General features: G+C 46.8%; 1 protein-coding gene across 1 annotated transcript in view; it reads left to right on the plus strand.

Annotated features, from left to right (window-relative positions):
• Positions 1–228: 228 nt before the first annotated feature.
• LOC118018915 (hexokinase HKDC1) overlaps positions 229–24,956 on the plus strand; it is a 43,398-nt gene continuing 18,670 nt past the window's right edge. The window contains exons 1-10 of the mRNA XM_035017709.1: positions 229–659; positions 5,940–6,102; positions 11,628–11,776; positions 11,885–12,004; positions 15,707–15,802; positions 16,860–16,959; positions 19,421–19,604; positions 22,305–22,460; positions 23,483–23,716; positions 24,530–24,834. Coding sequence (XP_034873600.1) covers positions 597–659; positions 5,940–6,102; positions 11,628–11,776; positions 11,885–12,004; positions 15,707–15,802; positions 16,860–16,959; positions 19,421–19,604; positions 22,305–22,460; positions 23,483–23,716; positions 24,530–24,834 — 1,570 coding nt within the window. The 5' untranslated portion in view covers positions 229–596. The remainder of the gene's footprint in view (positions 660–5,939; positions 6,103–11,627; positions 11,777–11,884; positions 12,005–15,706; positions 15,803–16,859; positions 16,960–19,420; positions 19,605–22,304; positions 22,461–23,482; positions 23,717–24,529; positions 24,835–24,956) is intronic.

A 24,956-nucleotide genomic window follows, 5' to 3' on the forward strand; every position in this document is an offset into this window, starting at 1 on the left:
CAAGAGATCTGCTCTGTCACAAAGGGAGGGATTTGCCCCAACATTCTTGAAGTCTCCCTGACCAGGGCAGTGTTTAGTCTTAATTAAGACAGCGCTGCAGAGGGCCAGGGAGTCTGGAGTTCCATCCCTGTGTTGAGAAGAAAAGGATTGGAGAGAAAAGGCCGAGACCAGACATTTGCAGAGCAGCTCAGCTGGTTGAAAGTTGGCTTTGTTTAATGCCCAGCTTCTCAGGAGATTTTCCTCGGCTGAGTGGGCTTGGTGGAGCCCTGGCTTGAGAGTGTTGCTTGGCAACGAGATCTTGTGGCACCCAATTCTCAAAGAGTCAGGCGACCCATCCCCTGCCTCCCCTCCACCAACTTTCAGCTACCATTCCAAGCCTCCTATTAGACAATCAAGTGTACGCTGGAGGGAGGGACCAGAGAAAGGGGGCGAAGTTTAATCATTGAACTCTAAGCAGCCTGGTAGTATTTAATCTGTAGCACCTAGTTCCTGGAGGCCTCCAGCCTGAACTGGAAGTGGGCAGCTCTCTGGAGACGCAGGAGTAAACACTGCACAGAAATCTCTGCCCATCTCAAGAGAAACCAAACTTGGAAAAAATGTTTGCAGTACACTTGATGGCATTTTACTGCAGCAAGCTAAAGGAGGATCAGATCAAGAAGGTAAGGACTCACAAAGCTGAGAGATTCATTCTTCACTGACAGAACTAATTGATACTGTGCCTGCATCCAAAAGGATTTAAGAAAGCTTATTAGAAAAGACACAGGGAGCAGAGGACCAGTAAAGAGCTCATGGGAGTGGGGGAGGAAGTGAATCCTCCACAGGCTGGACATTACACATTGTTCCGAGCCTTGCATTTCACTTGGCACTTCCTGGTAGATACGGGATGGGAGGGGATGAGAGTCTTCAGAAAGGTTGAAGATGATTGTGTTTGATATAAGGGGTATTTGGGAGGAGAGGCTACAAAGGAGGGGAGAGAAATTTTGAGAACTTTTAAAGTAATCACATGATTCTTCATGTGCTTGAAGGAATATAAGCATGGGAACTAAGAGGGGTGTGGGTTTTAATGTACAATAATTGAACTATTTATTATTGGCATGTGCTGTTTGCCAAAGATGTGCTGTTACTGGTGTGCATTAGTTTGTCACTTTGCTCAAGAAACCTCTGCACAAAATACGTTCCAAGGTAGGCTGCTTAACAGTTGCCAAGCCTCAACTGGAGCCCATCGGCATTGTCTCCGGGAGGCCTGGCATGAGCCCAGCCTGCCCCGCTAGCCACTCCCTGGGTGCTGGTGTCTCTCAACTTAGAGATAATAGAAGCCCTCTCAGCAGGCAGACTTAGCCAAGGTCACCCAAGTATTTCAAGTGGAGTGAAGATTAAACCCAAGTCTCTGACTCCCCTAGCATTCTTTCCATTGTGCCACAATGCCTCCTGGCTTTTTGAACAGAGAGAGAGAGCGTGGCCTTGTAACAGCCCTCATGTGCTTGCTGGGAGAAACCTGCACGGAATTCTGTTCATTAGAGATTTGGGTTAGTAGTTATAGCAAATCTTAAAATATTATAAAGCAGTCTGATTTAGGCTGTCTTAATTTTCATTTATTGATTAGATTCACAGAGTCCTCTCCTGGCTTCTTAAGGAGGTAGAAAAGTCCTACACAGCACTGCTGAAGGATTCACTTTCTTTTTTTTTTTTTTAAGATTTTATTTATTTATTTGAGAGACAGAATGAGAGAGAAAGCACATGAGAGGGGGGAGAGTCAGAGGGAGAAGCAGAGTCCCTGCTGAGCAGAGAGCCCGATGTGGGACTCGATCCCGGGACTCCAGGATCATGACCTGAGCTGAAGGCAGTCGCTCAACCAACTGAGCCACCCAGGCGCCCAAGGATTCACTTTCTGTTCTTACCTGCTTAGTAAGGAGGAAAACTGCACGGTGTCTGTCTAAACTCCAAAGGGGAGCCTTTGGAAACTTTACATTTGGTTCTGCAAATTCGTTTCATTTTCTTAGGCCTTTTGTTACATCCTAGAATCAGGAACGGTGCAGGCTCAGGAGGGAGGTTATGCAACCTCCACTGATTCGTTCCAGGTCGTCTGGGAGGAGGGTCAGCCTTTTTCAAGGCCTGAAGTTGACCCTTCCCTCACCCCTTCAAGAAAGCTGAAGAGTGAGCGGAGTCGGGAAAGCCAGGAGCACCACATAGCCACCTGAAGCAACAGGTGACTGAGATAGGATGGGCGTCTGGTTTATGGGCTGCTGGATGACTCACAGGTTCTGAGAACACGGGCTCATGCACTCCTTCATGTGGTGAAAACACACCTGGTCAAAAGGCACAACAGACCTTTCTCTCTCCCGGGTCAGGTAGCCCATCCCCTCCTTAGTTTCCATGCTTCCTGCTTCCAGAGTTGTCAGGATCCTGGGCCATATTTGCCGTGAGGGTTACTATTCAGACCCTGGAAAATTTTTTTTTTACATTTCCCTACACCAACATTCAAACAAAGACAAAACAAAATAAAACGGGAAGAAAGCGGCAGGGAGGGAGGAAGGAAGGAAGAAGAAAGGAGAAACCACTCTGGTAGCTTCCTTTCCAATTCAGTATATTGACATTATTTGACCTATTGATAACATTGGGCTGAGTCTGGTCACTGACCTACAGATTGTTCACTCATAAGAGAAGGACTGGCTAGGTTTTCAATGTGTACTTTTTACAGTTGAGTAAGTCAACATTACGAAAAGGGGAAATGTTACCTTTAATCCCATCCCCCTCACAAACACTGTCAGATTTACCCTGTGGAAGCCCTTATAGTATGTTTCTACAGTTATATCATACCTACAATTCTAAATCTTGTCTCCTTCACTTATTATTATATTGTAACCACTTATGTACATTTCTCCCATTTCTTCATAATTATCATTCTAATGTCTTCCAATATGCAATCCAGTTGGATATACTATAATTCAAACTTTTCTCTCTTCGGCTACCTTTTTTCCCCCCAATTTTTATTTAAATTCTAGTCAGTTAACATATAGTGCAATATTGGCTTTAGGAGTAGAATTCATGGATTCATCACTTACATACAGCATCCAGTGCTCATCGTAACTCGGCTACTTTCAAAAACATTTTTTAACAATTAAGATATTGCTTTGAAAAACATAGGAATGTGTTTAATGTTCTCCATCTTTGGGATTATTATAAGGTTAGATTTCCAGAACTGAAATCACTGGGTCAAAGAGGTGAAACTTTTTATGACTCTCAATTCATATGGGACCTTTGGACTAAGTGATCTCCAAAGTCACTTCTGGCCCCCACATTCTGTCATTCAGCAGGTCTGAGCTTACAGTTTTGAATTTTGTTCTTCCTATGTTAAATGTGCTGCTCGTTGGCTCTTTTGTTTAGAAGATGTCCTGTTTTATGGTTTCAGAGTCTTTCCAAAAGTGCGCTTGGTTTTCTGCAGCTCAAACACCCTCCCTTAGTGTCTGCAAAGAATGTGCCTGGCTACAAAGACCCCAGATCACCTGTTTGGATTTAAAATAGAGCTTTTTTTGGCCCCAACATGTGTTTCATTCTTCCCTTCTAGCTACTGTACCAGGGCCTGTGGGAGGTACGGAGAATAAACAAGAAACTTGCTAGGTGGACATTCTGTCTATCATGACTTTAACTTAGTGAAACAGCGGGAGCAGGAACCCAAAGTTCTGAATGACTCTGTTAAACTATAGCTGACAAACGACCCGAGCAGGGCCTCAAAACCATCCTTCTACGGGAGGGAGGACACTGGGGATGCTGGAGAAGTTCTTTATGCTCTGGGGCTGTGTAGCACATCTCACCCTTCCCCAAGTCCCAATTACTTGGGTCACGTCCCTTCCATCGGGTTGCTCCGTGTTTGTAGCTGTGCCAACCAATTAGTCGTAAACAGACTCAGGGTGCACAGGAAGCCCTTAATGAAGCATGACCTGGTTCCCTCCTATCTCTTCAAATGCACTGAAAGCCCAATTGTCCTTTTTTTGTTAATGGCTCTCCGACGGTTTTCTGGACTCTCTGTGGCCCCCGAATCCCTGGAGTCCTGGGTCATTTCACTGCCTTGGGTCTCCAGATTGGCCCTAGATTGAGCTGGGATGCCTGCCAACTGGGCCTGGCTTATGGCTAGGCACCTGTCCTGTGATATAGGTCAGGTAACCCTTGCCCTTTTGGTGTAATGTCTCTGTTGGACTCCTGCGTCCTGCATGCAGTTGTGAAGCAAAACCAGGCGGTGGGGCAAGAAGTATGGAGACGGCATTCCAGGCCCAGGGCGCCCCTCACCCCCAGCTGTCCCACTGCTGCATCATGGCTCTGAGCCTTGGGGTCCTTACCTCTCAGTCAGAAGCAAGAACTCTGGCCTCACCGGGCTGCCTCAAAGCAATGGCAGGGAGATTAAATGAGGGGATGTATGTGAAAGCACTCTGTAGACTCCTGCAGATGTTCTTAGCTTTAGAGGAAAGTGTGGGAGAGTGACTCCTCCAGGAATGTGCTGGGATCAAGTCTTCTTGTGACCTGGATGGGTAGAGAGGCTGCTCAGTATGTGTATAAAGCAGGAGGGGCAAATACAGGGCATCTATGCCACTGTCCCTACTTCTGTGCCCCTCAATAATCCATTCCAACGAGCCTGGGAATCCAGGCTGCCACTCCAAATGATTAGCATTAGCATAAGGAGGACGCTGTTCTGCCATTTCTGATACGACACAGTACCTTCAAGTGGACTGAGCATAGCCATAGTGATATTTATTTATTTATTTATTTATTTATTTATTATTGTGTCTGCTTTTATTTTTAAAAATTTTTTTTGTTATGTTAATCACCATACATTACATGCATACATTAGTTTTGATGTAGTGTTCCATGATTCATTGCTTGTGCATAACACCCAGTGCTCCATGCAGAACGTGCCCTCTTTAATACCCATCACCAGGCTAACCCATCCTCCCAGCCCCCTCCCCTCTAGAACCCTCAGTTTGTTTTTCAGAGTCCATCATCTCTCATGGTTCATCTAGCCGTAGTGATTTTTATAAATTCCCTCCATTAGGGCAGTGGTCCTTTGCCCCAATTTCCTGGTTACTTGAGTGTCCATCCACCCATTTCCAGCAGCAGTTTGAGCTGGCTTTAAAAATTAAACTTCATCTTTTTTTTTTTTTTTAAAGATTTTATTTATTTATATGACAGAGAGAGACAGCGAGAACAGGAACACAAGCAGAGGGAGTGGGAGAGGGAGAAGCAGGCTTCCCGCTGAGCAGGGAGCCCGATGTGGGACTCGATCCCAGGACCCTGGGATCATGACCTGAGCTGAAGGCAGACGCTTAATGACTGAGCCACCCAGGCGCCCAAAATTAAACTTCATCTTAATTAAAACAACCTCAGTTAAAAACAGAATGAAAATTTAAAGAACTAGAATTTACAGATTGCTGTTGGAAACTGTATTTAGCTCTGAGCTTCCTAGCAGCCCATAAACAAACGGAAACAATTTGGGGTATATACGGTCATCATTGGAAAAGAAAGGTTCTATGCTTAGGAATTTAAGGTTCAAGCTCTAGCTAGTCTTTTGCAGTGGAGAGGCAATGGGACAATGGTGCAGTCCCTGAACTAGGAATTAGAAACCCTGAATCCTTGTCGCTTTTGCCCCCTCTATTGCCCCATCAGAAAAATGGGAGAATCCTTTCTTCCTGAGAGCTTGCCCTTCAGAGGAATAAATTCCTATCTCCCAACCTTCCATTCCATTCTATTCTTCCAACTCCCCACCTTGTCTCCAGCTTGGTGAGGAGTCAGGCAAGGAATCTTTGGGATTCCACATCATGAAGCTATCCCCAGAGTCAGAAAAATAGCTTTGTGATGGGAGTGGGAATTTACAACCTTGACTGGAGCACAACCTGCCTCCCCCCCAACCCCGCAGCAGGCATCCCTGGTCACCCTGGCGTCTGTTGCAGGTGGACAGGTTCCTGTATCACATGCGGCTCTCCGATGAGACCCTTTTGGACATCATGGCTCGCTTCCAGGCTGAAATGCAGAAGGGCCTGGGGAAGGACACCAACCCCACAGCATCTGTGAAGATGCTGCCCACCTTTGTCAGGGCCATTCCAGATGGCTCAGGTGAGTGGGGCTAGGGGCTGCCAGGGACCCTGATCTCCCTGCTTTCTTCTTGGCTGATGGGTACCTGGAGTCTGCTCCTGTACCCTGGCTTATCACTCCCACCTTCTGTGCATACTCTTCCCAAACTCTCTATGCTTCAGTCCATTCAGTACCAAAAGTTTTGAACCAAAGTTCAAATGTACTCTGCTTTTTCTCTGTGCACCTTGGCCCCACACATTTTGTCTGTTTACTTGCTGGAGCATCCCAACCTTCTTCCCCTCATGAACACCAACTTAGCTTTTCAATCTCAGGGTAGAGGTCACCACCTCCACGTAGGAGGCTTTCCCATGCTGGGTTAGGTGCTTGTCCTGACACCTGCTGTGTGCGAGTTTCCCTACTGGGCTGATGCTCCATGAGGACGGGGCCTGTGTCTTCTTCACCACGGTGTTCTGAGCACCTAGCATGGTGCTTGATGCCTACTAGGCCCTGAAATATTTGCCAAATGGATAATAAGTGGTATTTCATGCCTAAGTTCCTAGATTCTAGGCCCAAGATAGTAAGTAAGGGAAGACAACATGATGTGGTGGAAGGAAGAGTAACGATAATTCAAGAAACCTGGGCTCTAGGCCCAGCTCTGACATTTCTCAGTGATCTTTGGCAAAATGTTTAGCTTTAGTTTCTTTATCTGTGAAATGAGAGAGTTGGCCTCTGTATTTGTTTTCTATTGTTGCTGTAATAAGTTACCATAAACTTAGCAGCTTAAAATCACACAAATTTATTCTCTCACAGTCCTGAAGGTCAGAAGTTTGAAATGGGTCTCACGGGGCTATAATCACGGTGTCAGCAGGGCTGCATTCCTTCTGGAAGCTCTAGGGTAGAATCTCTTGCCTTGTGTTTTCCAGCTTCCAGAGGCCACCTGTATTCCTTGGCTCATGCCCCTTTTTATCTCCAAACCAGCCAGATAGCATCTTTAAATTTCCCTCTGACTCTGACCCTTCTGCTTCCCTCTTCCACATTTAAAGACTTTGTGAGTACATTAGGCATACCCAAATAATCCAGGATAATCTCTTAATGTCAGGGTCAACTGATGAGCAATTTCAATTCCATCTGTAACCTAATTTTCCTTGCCATGTTAACTAACATATTCATGGATCTGGGAATTAGGATGTGGACATCTTTGGGGAACTATTACTTTCCTGACCACAGCCTAGAGACCTTTATGGATGGAATCCAGGAGGTTCCATCCAACTCCTCCATTCTCAGCCTCTGGGCAGAGCAAGAGGAGGGACAGGAAGTGGAATCTGCAAGGCACCTTCTGTGGTCAGGGGTGTTAGGAACTCACTTTCTCACATAATCCCCATAAGAACCCTGAAGTGTAACTGTTATGCCCAGGTCAGATGAGAGCATGGAGGACCAATGTCAGAGTCCCAGTGCTCTGACCAAGCTCCAGTGGGGGCTTTGGGGCCCTTGAAGGAGCAGGGGCTGAAGTCTGGGGAGCTCTCAGGGACTTTGATTAGATCAGCCAGGTTCTGGGCCCCTCTGGGCCAATGACGGGGTCAAAATAGCTTCTACCATTCAAGAGGTCCCCGGGAACTGTGATGGGGGAGGCCTCTTCCCTCAATGGTGGGTGCGTGACGGGGTGGGCTATGTCCACCCTGGAGGGACATAAGCTTTGGACAGAGACAGTCTTGCTTTGAAATTTGCTTGAGTTGAAATCTGCTTGAGTTCCAGACACTGCTCTATGAGAGTGCCGAGGGACTGTGGTCCTTGACAGGTCATCCAGGGCCATTCAGAGTAAGCACCTGAGTCATGGGTGTGTCGGGGGGAGGGGGCACCAGGGCGAAGTCCTCCTGGCTTCCTGTGCTTTGGCTCCTCCTGCAGAGGTGTGTCCCCAGAAGCAAGGGAAAGTGACTGTGAGGGTCTGGAGAATGCTGGACTGGATGAGTCTTCCTGGCCCTGGCTGCTTCAGGAAGGTTTGGAAGTGAAATGGACCAAATTTTAGAAGAACCCTCCTCAGGCCAGGAGGCACCACCTCCTTTCCTCACTGTCTCCTCACATAATAAATCTCATCACATAATATCTCACATCTCATCACATAATAAATCTCACCAGTGAGCCTGTGGCAGTGAGGTCTTGGAGCCCAGGGTCCCTGCAGCCAGGGGGCCTTGGTAAGTCCCAGGACAACTGCACTCCTGTCCGCATCAGTAAAAAGATCAGGGCTGTTAGGATCAGATGAAGTCATGTGGAAGGAGTACTTTAAAATTTCCAAAATATTGCCCAAGTCTTCCGTAGTTCCTGTGAGCTAGTGGTGTAATTTCATGGTCACTAACAAAAGCAAACAAATGCTACTAATCTGTTGGAGCTTCCATTTCAAAAATGTATGCAGTTTCCAGAGAAATACCGGGTTCACCTACTCTCTGTCCTCTCATCCAAACCTATGAGATGAGGTTCCCCCTAGCCTTTCCGTCAGGGAGCTGCAATCGACTGTTCTTACAAAGTGGCTGAGAAGTGTGCCTTACCCTCTAGCAGCCACAGGGAAGGGGGACCGGAGGTGCCCATCGCGTGCTTGTGAGGGGGTCTCTGGTTCTGGAGGCCCAACTCCAGCTGCTGCTACTGAGGGGGGGGCCTTGAAGGGGAGCCCAGGGAGCCCTGATGTGGTCGGCTGGTGGGCCCTGGGGTCTGCCCTAGGACAGGGGTCCCCTGCTCTCCCCCTAGTATAAGACTCACTTGGAGCAATTCCTAAACATATGGTTTCCTGAATCTCTAGGAATCGACACAGTCAGTCACTGTGCATCTTTGGGAGACGCTGCACTAGGGAATGGGAAGGAGCTGGGGCATTTGCCCTGGGGACGGATGAGGAGAAGGAAACCTTGGAGCCCCTGAAAGGTCACAGGAGGATTATCTACAGAGGCGGATCGATATCTTTTTATTATTTAAAAGAATTTTTTTATGGAGATATAATTGACATAACATTATATTAGTTTCAGGTGTAAACATGATTTGATGTTTGGACATATCACGAAGTGGTCACCACAATAACGTTTGGCAACACACATAGTTACAAATTTCTTCTTTCTTCCGATGAGAACTTTTAAGATCTACCCTCTTAGCAATTTTCAAATATGCAGCGTGTTATTCTTAACTGTAGTCACCACGTTGTACGTTCCATCCCCATGACGAAGGTCATAATAATCTTAATAATTACTGTAGAGATCCTGATGGCCCTTCTGCCGCTGTTGCCTCTGCTGGGCAGGTCCTGCCTCCCTCAGGGCCCAATGAGTCCTTTCTCTGGGGTCAAAGTCACAGAAAGGGTCCCACCCGGTTTACAGGAAATGGCGTGTTGAGTCACTGGTGAAGCCAGGTGATTGCACGCCGACAGTGGCCCTGGAGGCCAGAGGAAGGAATGACTCCGTGCTAGGCTGCACGAGGGTTCACAGATCACTTCCAACCTGAATCGCAGCACAGGAGCCTCCTCTTTTATGAAAATCCTCCCGTCCATCCGGATTGGTGCCAGAGGCATTTTCCCCAAATCTCAATCAGAACTTGGCACTCCCTTGCTTAAAATCTTTCTGTGGCTCCCCCTCACCTTCTGGAGAAAGCTCAAGCTCTTTGGGGTGGGCCAGTTTTCCCAAATCCTTCCTAGTTTATCCAGAGACTACATGCCAGCCTCATTTCTGTCACACGTCCCTCCTTCCTCAAAAGCAGACCCTGCCCTCCCTATGTGAGCTCCTTCCTTGGCTCCGTTCCTCTCCCTGGGACCTGCTCTGGCTGCCTCCCTCCCTTGCATTCTTCTGCACTCAGCTCTGTCCCCCCTCCCCTGGGGTTTAGATAGCGCTCCCTGTGCTTCCCTAGCACTTGGCATACTATTTGGCACAGAGTTGCGCTCAGTAAATGTTCGTACATGGACTGTGTGATCTACCCTATTTCCTGCTCAACAAGATAACATCTGTGAAAGCATCTCTTGCTTGGTATGTGATGAATGCTAACAAAAGTTGCACAATATTAGGTCCCTGGATTCCCTTCCTGAATAATAAATGGCTCCATCAGGCTTCTTTGGGGGCAGATCTAGGGAGATAAGAATCTTGCTTTCCAGATAATCTCCACAAAAATAAAAGATCCTGCTAGCTGGGTCTGGAAATGACTAAGGCCTGTGCTACTCTGACTGTGGTCCACAGACCAGCAGCAGCAGTACCTGGGAACCTGTTTAGAAATACAAAATCTCCGGGGTGCCCTGCTAGCATGCTTGATCTCGGGGTCATGAGTTCAAGCCCCTGTAGAGATGGACTTAAATAAATAAATAAACAAATACACAAATAAATAAATAGTAAACTTAAAAAAAAACAACAACACTAAAATCTCAGACCCCACCTCCACTGAATCACAATCTGCATGTTAAAATTCTTGGGAGATTCACATGCACATTCAAGTTTGCAGAGCACTGTCTCTAGCTCTTTGATTGCCAGGAGCAGAGAACCCAGTCAAGCCAGGTCAGAAAAGGAGGTCTGTTGTACAAGGACACGGAGAGCAAAAAGGGGGACACGTAGGGTCCTGTGGGACTCCAAGGGCAGGAGCTGTGGTCCTCTCAGGCCGCAAGGGGACTGGGTGGGACTTGGGTCTTCCTCTGTGGTTTCAGCCTACATACATGGGGCCACCTTGGCTACCCAGCTAACCTCTGGTTTGGGGGATGCTTCCACTTCAGTCTTTACCATGAACTAGCAATTTCTCACTGTTTTATTTCACATGTTACACGGAGTAAATCTGAATGGCCAGCTGGTCCCTTATCTGCATGCAGCTGTATCTAGGGTCATGTGGTACAAAACAAGGCCACTGGGGGGACCAGACTTGCGGTCCTGGAATTTCACTCACATGTGCTTTGGGCGTATATCATGAAACACACCTGGTACCTGTTGCCACTTTTCAGGGACAGATAATTCTATACAAAGGCCTGTTGGTTCACAAGTATGCACACCTGCATTCTTATCCTGTATCTGTGGCCAATGCAGAAGACTGGCAGGTGTCCTGGCAGGAATACTGGCTGGATCCCGAGTTGAAGTCACTGAAGTGGGCTGCCTCTCCTTAACACATGTGTCATATCCACCTTTTTATTAATAGCATTGGTCTTGCATGAGGCTGGGTCTGGCCCCAAATCTGAAGATCCTTGGCTTGTAGGGTCCATCCGTTGGTCCCTGTCTCTTTTCCCTCCTGGGGTGTTTTCCATCTGTCCAAGAGACTGAGGCTTGTATGGGGCTGGTTTCCCTTCCTTGCACGCTTCCCTGCCTTTTCCTCCTGCCTTACCGGCACTTTGCCCACACTTGGAGTATCAGCTCCTTCAGCCTGGTTCTGGCATTCTGGACTCGGCTCCACCCTCGAGGCCCATGTCTGATACTACCTGCCTGAAGTGGGTTTAGATTTGCCTTCTCCACATTTACGCCCTCCAGCATGGCCTGGTGGGCAGATTTGGGTCATGCCCCGACTTCTAAAGCTAAGCTGGCCATAGAACAGCCTTCCATAAATGACAACTTTTTTGTTTGTTTCTTTTTTCATAGAAAATGGGGAGTTTCTTTCCCTGGATCTTGGAGGGTCCAAGTTTCGCGTCTTGAAGGTGCAAGTCTCTGAAGAGGGGAAAAGAAATGTCCAGATGGAGAGTCAGTTCTATCCAACACCCAATGAAATTATCCGAGGGAATGGCTCAGAGGTATCGGGCAGGGGCTCTTATGAAGCAGGGGATGGGGGATGGCCTTGGCATCAAGTTTATAAGTGACCATGCCTTAGCGCAGCATCCTGTGCTTTCTCTTCTCTCTAGCTATTTGACTACGTAGCTGACTGTCTGGCAGATTTCATGAAGACGAAAGGGTTGAAGCATAAGAAATTGCCCCTTGGCCTAACCTTTTCTTTTCCCTGCAGACAGACTAAATTGGAAGAGGTAAGGTTCATGCCGGGGAGGGAAGAAGCTGTACAGGATTTGGGTTTGGGGCTGGGGAGTGTGGGCATGTTCAAGGAGTCAGGCTGGGAACAGGAGAGATCAGCAGGAGTCTTCTTGTTTTGTTTTTTTCTTTTTTTGCACAGTGAGGTGGAAATGTGAGGCAGAGAACTCGTAAATGCAGCAGCCTTGATTTTGCACTTGACGTGGGCACGGCACAAGGCAGCAGAACAATTTTTACCCCTTAGTTCTCAGACTTGGTTGCATGGGAATCCACTGGAGGGCTTGTTAGACACAGATTGCTGGACCCCACCCCAGAGTTCCTTAATCAGTGGGGCCTCAGATTTGCATTTCTAACAGCTTCCTGGGTGATGAATGTGGATGCTGGTGGTCTGGGGACCACACCTAGCACCCCTGACATAGCTGACTAGAATAAGAGGAGGAAGGCTCAGGGAATCTCAATCTCCAGTGAGCCCTTAGGAAGAGGATGCAGATGGGGTCATTGGAATGACAATGTTGGGATGTACAGTCTCAGCTGGGCCACTACCCAGCGGGGGTCTCATCTCTGTGTGCCTCATACGTTCAACTGATAAACAGGGAGAGGTCAAACCCAATCTTATATAGATCTGTGAGAATAAGTAAGGGGCCACAGAAAAGGACAATGAGTTTTCTGGGGTCAGCGAGTCATGGTCAAGAGTCAGGTATCCCCAGGCCCCACGCCTCTGGGGTGGGAGCCCGTGATCTCCTCCTGCACGTGCCGGTCATGACGCCCAGCTGATGGTCAGTTCATGGAGCACCTTGATATCATGCACTGCCCTGGGATGTGTTTGCTGTTGCTGGCATGGGCCATTTATCAGTGGGGAAGAGTGGAAAAGGAATGGGTTATCACGTCCCACACACATGTCTTTGAATCATGGCTCAGAACAAGCTGTGTCCCCGGGGCAAGTTACATAACTTCTTAAGCTTCTTGATTTTCCATCCGGAAAACAGGGGTAATAATAGCTCCTTGCCGGGTTGAAGGGAAGCTTAGACCAAACCTCTGCCACGGGCCCCAGACTGTGCCTGGTGCGTAGCTGCAGGGCCACGACAAGGATTGTCCCTATGTCACTGGTCTCTTGGTACTTTTGTACCTTGTCCCCTGACTCAACAGATGTTTCTGGAGGGCAGGCATTGTTTTATATTATTTTTTTTTATTTTTTAAAAGATTTTATTTATTTATTCATGAGAGACAGAGAGAGAGATGCAGAGGCAGAGGGAGAAGCAGGCTCCCCGCGGAGCAGGGAGCCTGATGCGGGACTTGATCCCAGGACCCTGGGATCGTGACCTGAGCCAAAGGCAGACACTTAACCGACTGAGCCACCCAGACGCCCCTGTTTTATATTTTTCTCCACCTGCAGGGTCTGTAGCATGATGTCTTGTATTTTATAGGTGATTGTTAACTATCTGACAATTAAAAGTACAATCAATCATTTAATTGATTCCACTGAGTGGGAACTTGCCGTGATCTATCCAGACAGGGGATGGGCTGAGGTTCACATTTTTATTATTTTATTTTTAAAAAAAAAGGATTGGAAAAAACTAGTATGAAGAAGGTTTCAGAGAATGTGAGAAGAGGCCAGGTGGAGTCAGGCTGTGAGGTGTCACCGTCTTTGTTGACTGGAGGAGCAGAGGTCCCAGAATCTGTAGAGGAAGTAGGAGGAGGAGTCATGGGGAATCAGGCCCCGAGATGGAGATCAGATTCACGGAGTAGTTAAACAGATCTTCTCCGAGCTCAGAAATGGAGACCCCAGGAAGAAGGAAGAGACTTCTCAAGCTCTGCTGGAATTCATTTGAGTTTGAGAACCAAACTTACATATCTTCTTGATACCTGGGGGGTGAATGTATGGTTTGTTTATCCAAGATTTTGGCATTTTTCTAAGCCAAATCTCTACCAGCATCTTTATGTAATAATAATAATAGGGGCACCTGGTTGGCTTAGTTGTTGAGCGTCTGCCTTCAGCTCGGGTCATGATCCCAGGGTCCTGGGATCAAGCCAAGCATCGGGCTCCCTGCTCGGCGGGAAGCCTACTTCTCCCTCTCCCACTCCCCCTGCTTCTGTTCCCTCTCTCGCTGTGTCTCTCTCTGTCAAATAAATAAAATAAAATCTTAAAAAAAAAAAATAGCAACACCATACCCCAGATTTTGGCAGTGTATCTTGCATTGTGCTGAACTCTTTATGTGTATTATCTCATTAAAATCCCCAAGCAATCATAGGAAGTAGATATTATTATTTCCATTTCATATTTGAGAAAAATTGCAGCTACAGTTATGCTGTATGCACAGTTTTAAAAAATATAATTGCATGTCCTTTTAAAATTTCCACTTAACTATATATCACAAGCATTTATTTTCCACTCCCCCATACATCCTGCTCCTAATGCATCCCACATTGTCCCTAGCACCCTTTTTGGGGGGATGCCACCCTACAGTCTCTTACTCCTCTATCCCATGAAGCAGGGATGTTTCCCTGACCTATGAAGGCAGAAGTTAGGGAGGGCTGCCAGTAGGCAGCGCTGTGGTGCAGGGAACAAACCCTGGTCCCTAGTCAGGAGTTAGACCATTGCATTCCAGTTGGACTCTGTCCTTCACTCACTGAGATCTAGAGCAGTTTCCTTCCTCTGAAAACCTCCCAGCTTTATCCGTAAACTGAGAGGATTGGGAGGGTGTGGTGGGGAGTTTGTGAGTTTGGGCTCAGCTATTTTTGACTGTGTGGCCTTGGGCAAATCTCTTAGTCTCCAAAATTCTCTTCCAGTCTGAAACATTCTGATTATTTGCTATTTTACAAAACTCTTGAGAAACACCAATTTTTAAAACATTAAAAAAAAAAAAGATTTTATTTTTTTTTATTTTAATTTTTTATTTATTTATTTTTTTTATTCAAGAGAGTCAGAGAGAGAGAGGCAGAGGCAGAGGCAGAGGGAGAAGCAGGCTCCCTGCCTAGCAGGGAGCCCAATGCGGAACTTGATCCCAGGACCCTGGGATCATGACCTGAGCTGAAGGCAGACGCTTAACCATCTGAGCCACCCAGGCGCCCCCAAAAAAGATTTTATTTTTAAGTAATCTCTACACCCAACGTGGGGCTCGAACTCATGACCCGGAGATCAAGAGTCGCATGCTCTACTGACTGAGCCAGCCAGGCACCCCAGGAAACACCACTTTTATGCACATAATTGATAATGCAGGTAGAGAGCCATTTTTCTAAGTTGAACTTAAGTTCCCAAGGGAGTCCTACCAGGTAATACCACGTTAGTTCTGTTCTGTGGACCTGGCAATCCATGCATTCTGTGCACATAATGTGTACCTACCACAGGCCTGGTATTCCCATCAGAGCATTCCTGTGAGAGAGGCACGGAAATGAGGTTTCTCCATTTCACAGATGAGTAAACTGAGGCTCAGAGAGGTTAAATGACTTGACTAATGTCTTATGCGTCCATGTTCTCAGTGATTGTTCTTTCTGCCATTACGTATATTGTCTCAAACTGCTCAGATGCAATAAAGATGTGTATTTGGTTTAGAAAAAGCTGAAGGAATGTTGAAAGAATTGGGGGTGATTCAGCTTCAAGAGGAGAAGCCCGTGGGGATGCACTTTACGCATGAAATTTCTGCCACTCATTTTCAGAACTGAGTGCCTTCTTCATTTTAACTGGCTCTGAAATCTTCCCCCAGGGTATCCTGCTTTCATGGACCAAGAAGTTTAAGGCACGGGGAGTTCAAGGCACAGATGTAGTGAGTTGTCTGACCAAAGCCATAAGAAAACACAAGGTGAGGGGTTCGCCTCCCAGTCATAGCCCCTTTCTCTCCAGGTGGGGTCTCCTACTGTGTGTGTCCTAGAAGGAGAATCAGAAGGAATTGATCTTGCGGCAGGTGTCATTGTGGTATAGATGTGGCCAGTTGTGACCAATTTGGGTAAACCTACCAGTAAGCCTCGGTACATGGTGCTTGTTCCTGTGGCTGTTGAAATGTGGCCCCATGCTTCCCTGGGACCTCCCCAGCTGCCACAGCCCCCTCAGAGGGTCTCCGTTAGATCCCGTGCATGTGTAATACTCTAATCACCTTTCCTCTTTGCTTAAAATATTGCTTTCTTTCCAGTCTGGCTGTCTCTCCTATTTTCTACTCTCTATTCATGGGTTAGCTCTATTCGTTGATTAAATTTTATAATAATCTAAACTGAAAAAGCAAGACATGCTCCTTGCTGAGCTGAGAAGTACACAAGTAAACCCAACTTATTTGTTATCCTGACAGCAAGAGTGATATTTTGATGGATACCCTTCTAGTCTTTTTTCTCCTTAAAGAGGCAATCATACTATTTTGTATCCTGTGTTTTTCTTTTATTGTTTCATTTCACTTTAGAATGCTCCCCCAAACCTTGGGGAACCATATTACCTTGGGGTAATAATCCAAGTTGACTTATCAACATGGGAAACCCAGATGAGAAATCCCTGGTGCTGCCCATGGAGAAGACTTGGCTGAGGCTGGTTAAGCTGTCCCCATGGGCGAGGGAGGGCTTTGCTCCCAGGAGAAACATGCTTTCCTTGGGGGTCTTTCCAATAAAGGCAGGATTCCTAGTGGTCTGTCCCTCATTTTTCCATTGCACAGAGGCCTTCAGCCATAAACCAGGAGCTTGGGTTCTACTCTTCAGTTCCCAACTGCCCTTTCTCTCTTCTAGACCCCTGAACTTGACAGAGGCCCTGTCTCTTCCAGGAAGGAGCTAGTGATTGTCTCATCACCTTCACTGCTCTTGCTTCTTCTCTGGGGAAAGATAAAGGGATGATGCCCCCTTCCCACCCCCTGATGCCCTCTGGGACTTGTGTTCCATCAGGACATAGACGTGGATATCCTGGCCTTGGTCAATGACACCGTGGGGACCATGATGACGTGCGCCTATGATGATCCCTACTGTGAAGTTGGTGTCATCATTGGTAATTCAGTTTGACTTGATTTTCCAGGTCGGGAAAGGGGCTAGTCTGGGGCTTAGTTTTAGCAAATTGAGTACATTCTGTGGGAGGGTATTGGCACTTTGTGTTTATGAGATATAACGTAGGGAAATGCAAAATTAATGCATTCATTTGACAAGTATTTGCTGAGTGCGTCTTGTGTGCTAGGCCCTGTGCTCTGCATTGGGTTTGCAGTGGAGTTAATACCTAGAGGTTCCTGTATTTGTGCAGCTTTCAACAGGGAGGTGGGTGAAAGGCCTGAAAGGTCCAGACAGGTAATGTCAGGTCATGGTTGGTGTGATGACAAGAGTGAAGCAGGCTGATGACAAGAGTGAAGCAGGCTGAGGTGACTGAGAGTGAGTGTGGTGGGGTGGTCACAGCAGGTCTCTCTGAGGGAGACATTTGAGCAGGGACCTTGGGGATGAGGAGGAGGGAGCAAAGTGGAGATGGAGAGGCCCTGGCAAAGTAAAGAGGAGACCTATGGCCTCTGAGGTGGGATTGCATCTGGGATGCTCCAGGAACCCTAAGAAGCTGAACAGTGGCTGAACCAAAGTGACTGAAGGCTGAAAGGAGTGGGCTTTTCAGGCCAGAGAGAGTGGACAGGGCTGGGCAGATTGCATCGGACACAGGACATAGTCACTGTGAGGTCTTTGGCTTCTATCCCAAGAGGAGGCAGGAAGGAAGGCACTGGAGGGCTTTGGGTGGGGGATGGATAAAGGGGGTGTGCATTTTTAAGAAGCTCATTTTGGCTGCTGTGTCAGACAAAGAGACTTGACTACTGGGGGCAAGAATGGAAGCAAGATGACCAGCCAAGAGGCCATTCCCCTATGCAGGTAGGACACGATGGGGCCTAGATCAGGGATATTGCAGCACAGCGGAGGTGTCTGCTGTGTGGTCCTCAACACCTGAGCTGGCAGGGTTCTGCCAGAGGCGTCTGTGAGAAGGCAGTGTGGGAGACAATAAAGCCAAACGGATTGGATTTATCAGCTCTTCTTGAATAGTTCCTACCATCTCCCCATTCCCTTACCACTATTGGAGAGAGTTTTCTGAATTGCTTTTTTGTAATTTCCAACCCTTCTCCTCATCTGGAGTTTCCAAGGGGCAGGATCTTTACACCTGAGGGGCTTGATCTGCCTTCCTAATTCCGGAGCCCCACAGCTCACAATGGGATGGGCGCATGCCAGCCATGGCTTCTAGCCACCGTCCACTGTGTCTCAGTGACTGTGTCTGGTAGGCTGCACATGCCTAAATTGTGTCCACACTTTTCTTAGAAAAGCTTTTTCCAGGTATTGCATTACATTCTGCTTCTCTCAAGAAATTTCTTAGGTTGGCTTTAAAATCCTCAAACCAGAGCATTAGACAGGGGAAGATACTTAAAAAAAATAATTTTTTAGCAGCTTTGAGCCATAAAAATTTCTCTAATTTAAGGTGTACAATCCAATGATTTTTAGAATTCCCCTAGGAAGCCATCTGGCCCCGGGATCTTGTTTGTTGGGAGATTTTTGATGACCGCTTCAATTTCCTTACTGGTTTTGGGTCTGTTCAGGTTTTCTATTTCTTCCTGGTTCAGTTTTGGTAGTTTATACTCTCTAGGAATGCATCCATTTCTTCCAGATTGTCTAATTTGCTGGCATGTAGTTGCTCATAATATGTTCTTACAATTGTTTGTATTTCTTTGGTGTTGGTTGTGATCTCTCCTCTTTCATTCATGACTTTATTTATTTGAGTCCTTTCTCTTTTCTTTTTGATAAGTCTGGCCAGGGGACAATCCAGTGATTTTTAGTATATGTAGAGTTTCCTAACCATCACCACAATCCAGTTGTAGAACATTTCCATCATCCTGGTGGGTCCCACACAGACTGCCCAATTTGTAGCCACTCCCCAATATTCTAGTGTTTGAGGCATTTCCTTGGGGTGATTTTGTGTTTGAATAGTGGAATGTTGCTTTCTTATGTGGTAGCTAATAACTGTCAAAGATAAGGATGTAGCTTCTGCTAGGAACAAATTGTGGCAGGCAGAGTAAAGAATATTTTTAGTATCAAATAGAGAAGAGGCTAAGTAGCTTAAGGAAAGGATTAAAAAAATTACTGTGGGTTGGTGATTTTTTTTTTTTTTAAATTTATAAGGTTAGGTTAACTCATCCTTTTTGTAAATGTGCTTTGTCAGCTTTCATACATATTCATCAGGGACTTCTTCACAATCGACCCCATTCATGACAGCAAACCATTAACATCTGAGAAGTGTAGACTTGGCATGTCAGCTTTATTCCTCATGAACTTCCAGGCTTGCCAAAGCTGCTTCCCTCAGTGAGAACCGGCCCCAGGAAGTGGATCAAAAGCACTTTGTGGTACATTCAGAGGGCTCTCAGGCAGTTAAGAGTTCTCTATGTCTTTGCCCAGCTGGAAGCCTTTCGGTCTTTGCGTATTTGCTCTGATCCCTCGTGCAGGCACTGGCACCAATGCATGTTACATGGAGGACATGAGCAACATTGACCTGGTGGAAGGCGATGAGGGGAGGATGTGCATCAACACGGAGTGGGGGGCCTTCGGGGATGACGGGGCTCTGGAGGACATCCGCACCGAGTTCGACAGGGAGCTGGACCTTGGTTCTCTCAACCCCGGGAAGCAACTGTGAGTCCCCTTGTGCTGTCATCTGGGCATTGGCATCAGTAAATACCCAGTCACTCACGTACATCTTGAACCTGGGAGGCTTTCTAGTTGTGACCAGTTACCCGTCACAAGGAGTTTATGAGGTGAGGCTTGGGTTTCAGTTTCATCGGGCACCTGTGAAAGTGAAGGCAAGGAAATGGAGTGATCTCCCCTAGGTCATAACCCCAATTCTAATTCAGTCCATATTTCTGGAGCGTGTATGTGTGGGGCAGGGGAGATACAGCTGGGAACCAGGTGACTCAGGTCCTGCCCTCTCGGTGCCTTCAGATGAGCAAAAATAGAACAAAACCAGTGCAGCCCAAGGGAGCAGGACTCAGGCCAGCTCCTCGTTTGTGTTTCCAGTGCTCCCTGCCACCCCACTTTCTCAGAGGCCTAATCACAGCACCTGCTGTGATGCCTTCCTAGCTTAGGTCTTGGGGAGTCTTTCTCGGCTCTCATTCCATGCTCACCAGGAGAAGTCTCTGGGTCTGCCTCAGCTCTGCCTGCATGCTGAGCCCTCAGAGCTGCACATCTGATTTTTCTTTCCTTTCTATGCGCAGTGTCTTACACATTATTGTAGTTCATTAAGTTTTTGTTGAATGAAAAGGCATTTAAAAAATTTAAATAATTTCAGGCTTACAGAAAAGTTACAAAAGTGGTACAAAATTCCCCTTCACCTAGATTCCTTAAATACTAATATTCTCTCTCTGTTTCTGTGTTTATGTATATACATACACATATACACAAAATGTCTGAATAAAATTACTTTTCTGAATCATTTGAGACTAAATTACAAACATAATATCCCTTTGAAGTAAATACTTCAAAGTGTATTATCTGCAAACAAGTATATTCTGTCATATAACCAAAGTATAATTATCAAAATTAGGAAATTAACACTTAATTGGTTCTAATATTTAATTTACAGACCTTACTCAAAATTCACTAGCTGCCCCATTAATGTCCTTTATAAAAAAAGAAAAAAAGAATGGTCCTGGTCCAGGCTCAGTTCAGGATCACACATGATATCTTGTGGCCTTTCTCTTTGAGCCTGGAAAGCCTCTGTAGTATCTCTTTGTTTTTCATACAAGCCGTTTATTATACAGAATGTCCCTCAACTGTCCACCGTTTCCTCATGAGTAGATTCAGGTGTGTGTTTTTGGCAGAACTATCACAGAAGGGATGTGTGTCCTCCTCAGTGCATCGTATCTGGAGGCCCTCGATGTTTGTTCACTACTTGAGATGCTCCCTCAGATCACTTGGCCAAGGAACTGCGCAACAGGTTTCTCTCCCAGAAGGTTGTTATTATTCCTTCTGTTGTGAATACGTATCTGGTGAAGAGATACTTTGTGACTATGGAAATATCCCCTTTCCCATTAAACTTTCACTCTTTATTTTGAGCATCCATTAACAAATTTCTAAATCCATCATGTTTATTCATTGTGAACCTCCTGTAAATCATGGCTTTCCTATCTCTTCCATTGATCTGTTTATCCTCATAGGAACACAGGGATTCTTTCTTTTATTTAATGGGGTATCATTTCTTCCTATCATTATTTATTTTGATGCTCAAATATTTTCACATTTGGCCAATGGAAGCCCCTTCAAGCTGGTCCCTGTGTCCTTTCGATGTGTTCACATCACTCTTTACAGACTTCCTTATTTTCTGGCCCAGTAAATGTTCCAGACTCCTTGTGCATTTTGCTAGTCCTGGCCAATTTTCCAAGAAGCTCTGGTGAATGAATATTTAAAGTACCTCCTAGAAACCATTCAAACACTAGCACTGCATACCCAGAAAGCAAATTTTTGCTTTGGACATAACTGCTCCCCCAGGCACACACCCATTTCACTGGTGACACAGAGCAGTCATGGCCCAAGAAAGTAGGACCATTTTTTTGGACCTTATCACCCTCACTCTCTCCATTTCACTTAAAATGAACTTCATTTCCCCAAACCCAACCTGGATTTCTTTTGACTGTATTCTGTTTCTGCGATGTTCTATGACTTTTTCTAATGAAATAGATTAAGTTGGTTAGAAAACAGGTTGTCCTTGATTTTGTGCCCTATTATGTTTGGAGAATAAAAATTATATTTAGTTGTTTGCCTGGGAAACAGTTAGTCATTGCTTGTCGGATGCAGATTCAGAGTTGAGGTGTAGGTAGCAGGGATATTTCATCTATACTATTATAGAACCTCTCTGGGGCTGTAGAGCCTCTCAAGCCCAACTCCCAGATACAGCATCTTTCTCTCTTGGCCAGAAGCATGGTGTAGGCATTGGAAGCATCTGAAATTTGGATTTGTCACGCCATGGTTGGCAATCTTGGGATCACCTGAATTTCCTGAGTTCGAGATTCCTATGCCTAATATGAGAATGCTACCCCCATGGCCAGGGGTGATTTGTGATAAAAATTCTTGGATTCAAGCACTTCATGAGCAGGACGGAATCTTAGATCTCCTCTAGTATAGTTCTCTCTTTTTATAGGTGAGGGGAGTGTAGCCCAGAGGAGATAAGTGAGCTCCCAAAGGCACCCCAGGCTGGGATGGGGCCTGAGGCCCCCTGAGCCATGGAGTTGTCCTTCCATTGCTCATGGTCCTGACGATGGGCCATGGCTTGTGGGCATAGGGAAAGGGTGCTACATAACCATAACCATAGCTGTTACTGATCTGTTCACTAAATCATAGGTTTGAGAAGATGATCAGCGGCCTGTACCTGGGCGAACTTGTCAGGATCATCTTGCTGAAGATGGCCAAGGCAGGTCTCCTGTTCAGCGGTGAGAAGTCTTCTGCTCTCCACACTAAGGGCAAGATTGAAACACGGCACGTGGCTGCCATGGAGAAGTAAGCTGCTGGCTGGGTCCCTTCACCTTGAGTCCGCAGAGAGTTAGGGTGGGTAGCCAAGGCGTGGTATGCTCATGGTAGTGGCACAGCAGAAGGAACCAGATCCATCCCGATCTTCACCAGGACAGCTTCAGACCTGGGCCCAGGTTTGGGTGGGTTAGCAATGCCTTCCGTGACTCTGATGCGGCTTCTTGTTGGTTTCATTGGCCAGGGAGTCCGCAGTTGGAGATCTACTCCTTTCTTATATTTTGCTGCCTTCCTTCTCCCCAAAGTGGTGACTTAAAGCTTTTTTAGGGTCCCAGACCCCTTTGAGGATCTAATTCAAGTTCTGGACCCTTTACCACAAAAATGCGTGTTTGTACTCAATATTCCTTACGATATTAGGACAACCTTGACCCATTAAAGCCCATGCATGGAATCTAAGTTACGAACTCCTGCTCTAGCAAGAGGCTTCTCTACCTGGTACTGTTGGGGACTGGCCTTGGCTTTGGTGATTTGAGGCCTCACACAGAGGTCCCTGCAATGGGGAGATGGCTGGTGAAGGCAGCTGGCTCCAGTCCACTCAGGGTCCTGTTCCTCTGGCTTAGAAACCCTGGCATTGCCCTGAGCTTTGTAATGAGTTTAGATTCTGAGCTCAGCAGAGTGACATCTGACTCCTAGAATCTGTTTGTGCAGAGCATGGCAGGGACTGAGTTTCTGTGGAAGTTAAAAGGGTGGTTAAAAGGGTGGGTTCTATGATCTAACTGCCTGAGTTCAAATCCTGACCCTTGCACTTCCTAGCTATGTAAGTGTGGACAAGTAACCCGCTCTATGCCTGTCAAATCTTCAGACGAGTGCCTGGCACATAGTGAGTGTTCAGTAAACGGTGGCTGCTATGATGATTTTGATACAGTTTTCATTATTATATCACGATGTGTCAGCTTATTTATTTTCACAATCCTGAGAGGTGGGAAAGCTGGTTCTCTGAGGGAACTTCCATGGGATGGAGAAACGTGACCCTCTCATTCCTGTCCCCTGGCCAGGTATAAGGAAGGCCTTGCCAATACAAGAGAGATCCTGACAGATCTGGGCCTGGAGCCTTCGGAGGCCGACTGCATCGCGGTCCAGCATGTCTGCACCATTGTTTCCTTCCGTTCAGCCAACCTCTGTGCAGCAGCCCTGGCAGCCATCCTGACACGGCTCCGGGAGAACAAGAAGCTGGCGCGGCTCAGGACCACGGTGGGCATGGATGGCACGGTCTACAAGATACACCCTCAGTGAGTGCTGCCTGGGGCGCACACCCCCCGCCAGCGAGTCTCCCCAGGACAGAGACCTAGCATTCTCTCCAAACTCCGCTGCTTCTCTGTATGGCTGGAACCAACCATCTCCTCTCCGTGCTGAGTTTACAGGGCAAAGAGAGACCGTATTCATCTAGCTGGCTGGGTTATTTGGGGGGATCATTCTTAAAGAGATATTCTGCTAAGCCCAGTTGCCTGACTAGAAGGGCATCCATCCAGGTATTTATCCATCTGTCCATCTATCCCTCCAGCTATCTGTCTATTACTATTGAATACCTGCTAATATTGGAAAGTAAAATACACTCAGTTACAGATGGGGAAAAATCTGAAGGGCAGAGGTTGCCAAGTTTGCAGGAAGGATACTGGTAGGAAAATGCAGGGAAATGAGAATTTCCCAGAAGGAGGGAGTGGGAGAGCCCCTCCAGCTAATAGAGGTGGTGTTGGGAGTCAGGCAGGTACACAATGAAAAGAGCTGGGGAAAGGACCCTTCCCCTTTGGACGCAGATGATGCTCAGTCAATACATTATGTGTGGACGTGCCCTACTGATGGAAATATTAGTGATAAAATAACCACTTCTTTGATCCTCCAAGTGTCCCTTCCACTACCCTAGCTGGCCTAGTCCCTCCCCCAGTCAGCCCCTTGCCCCATCATCATCCGGCAACTAAAGGGGTAAACCCAGCCCAGCAAGGCTCCTCAGGACCCCCATTCCACTGCTATACCTGCGTCTGTTCCCATGGTCCAGGCCTGGGCCTTTATGATTGTTACATATTTTGCCATCGCCCCTGCTTCAGATACCCGAAACGCCTGCACAAGGTGGTGAGGAGACTGGTCCCGAACTGTGACGTCCGCTTCCTCTTGTCCGAGAGTGGCAGCGCCAAGGGGGCTGCCATGGTGACCGCGGTGGCCTCCCGTGTGCAGGCCCAACGGAAGCAGATCGATGAGGTGCTGGCTTTGTTCCGGCTGACTCGAGAGCAGCTTATGGATGTGCAGAGCAAGATGAGGACTGAGTTTGAGTATGGGCTGAAAAAGGACACCCACCTGATGGCCACAGTCAAGATGCTGCCCACCTACGTCTGCGGGATGCCGGATGGCACAGGTGGGCCGCGCCCAGAGTTCCCATCAAAACTCCTTCAATCCAGTTAGGCTTTTAGTTTTATTTTATTTTTTTAATTTTTTAAAAGAAGATTTTATTTATTTCTTTGAGAGAGAGAGAGAGAA

Source organism: Mirounga leonina, unplaced genomic scaffold (assembly GCF_011800145.1).
Source record: "Mirounga leonina isolate KUSES-001 unplaced genomic scaffold, KU_Mleo_1.0 Mir_107, whole genome shotgun sequence".
NCBI classification, from domain to species: domain Eukaryota; kingdom Metazoa; phylum Chordata; class Mammalia; order Carnivora; family Phocidae; genus Mirounga; species Mirounga leonina.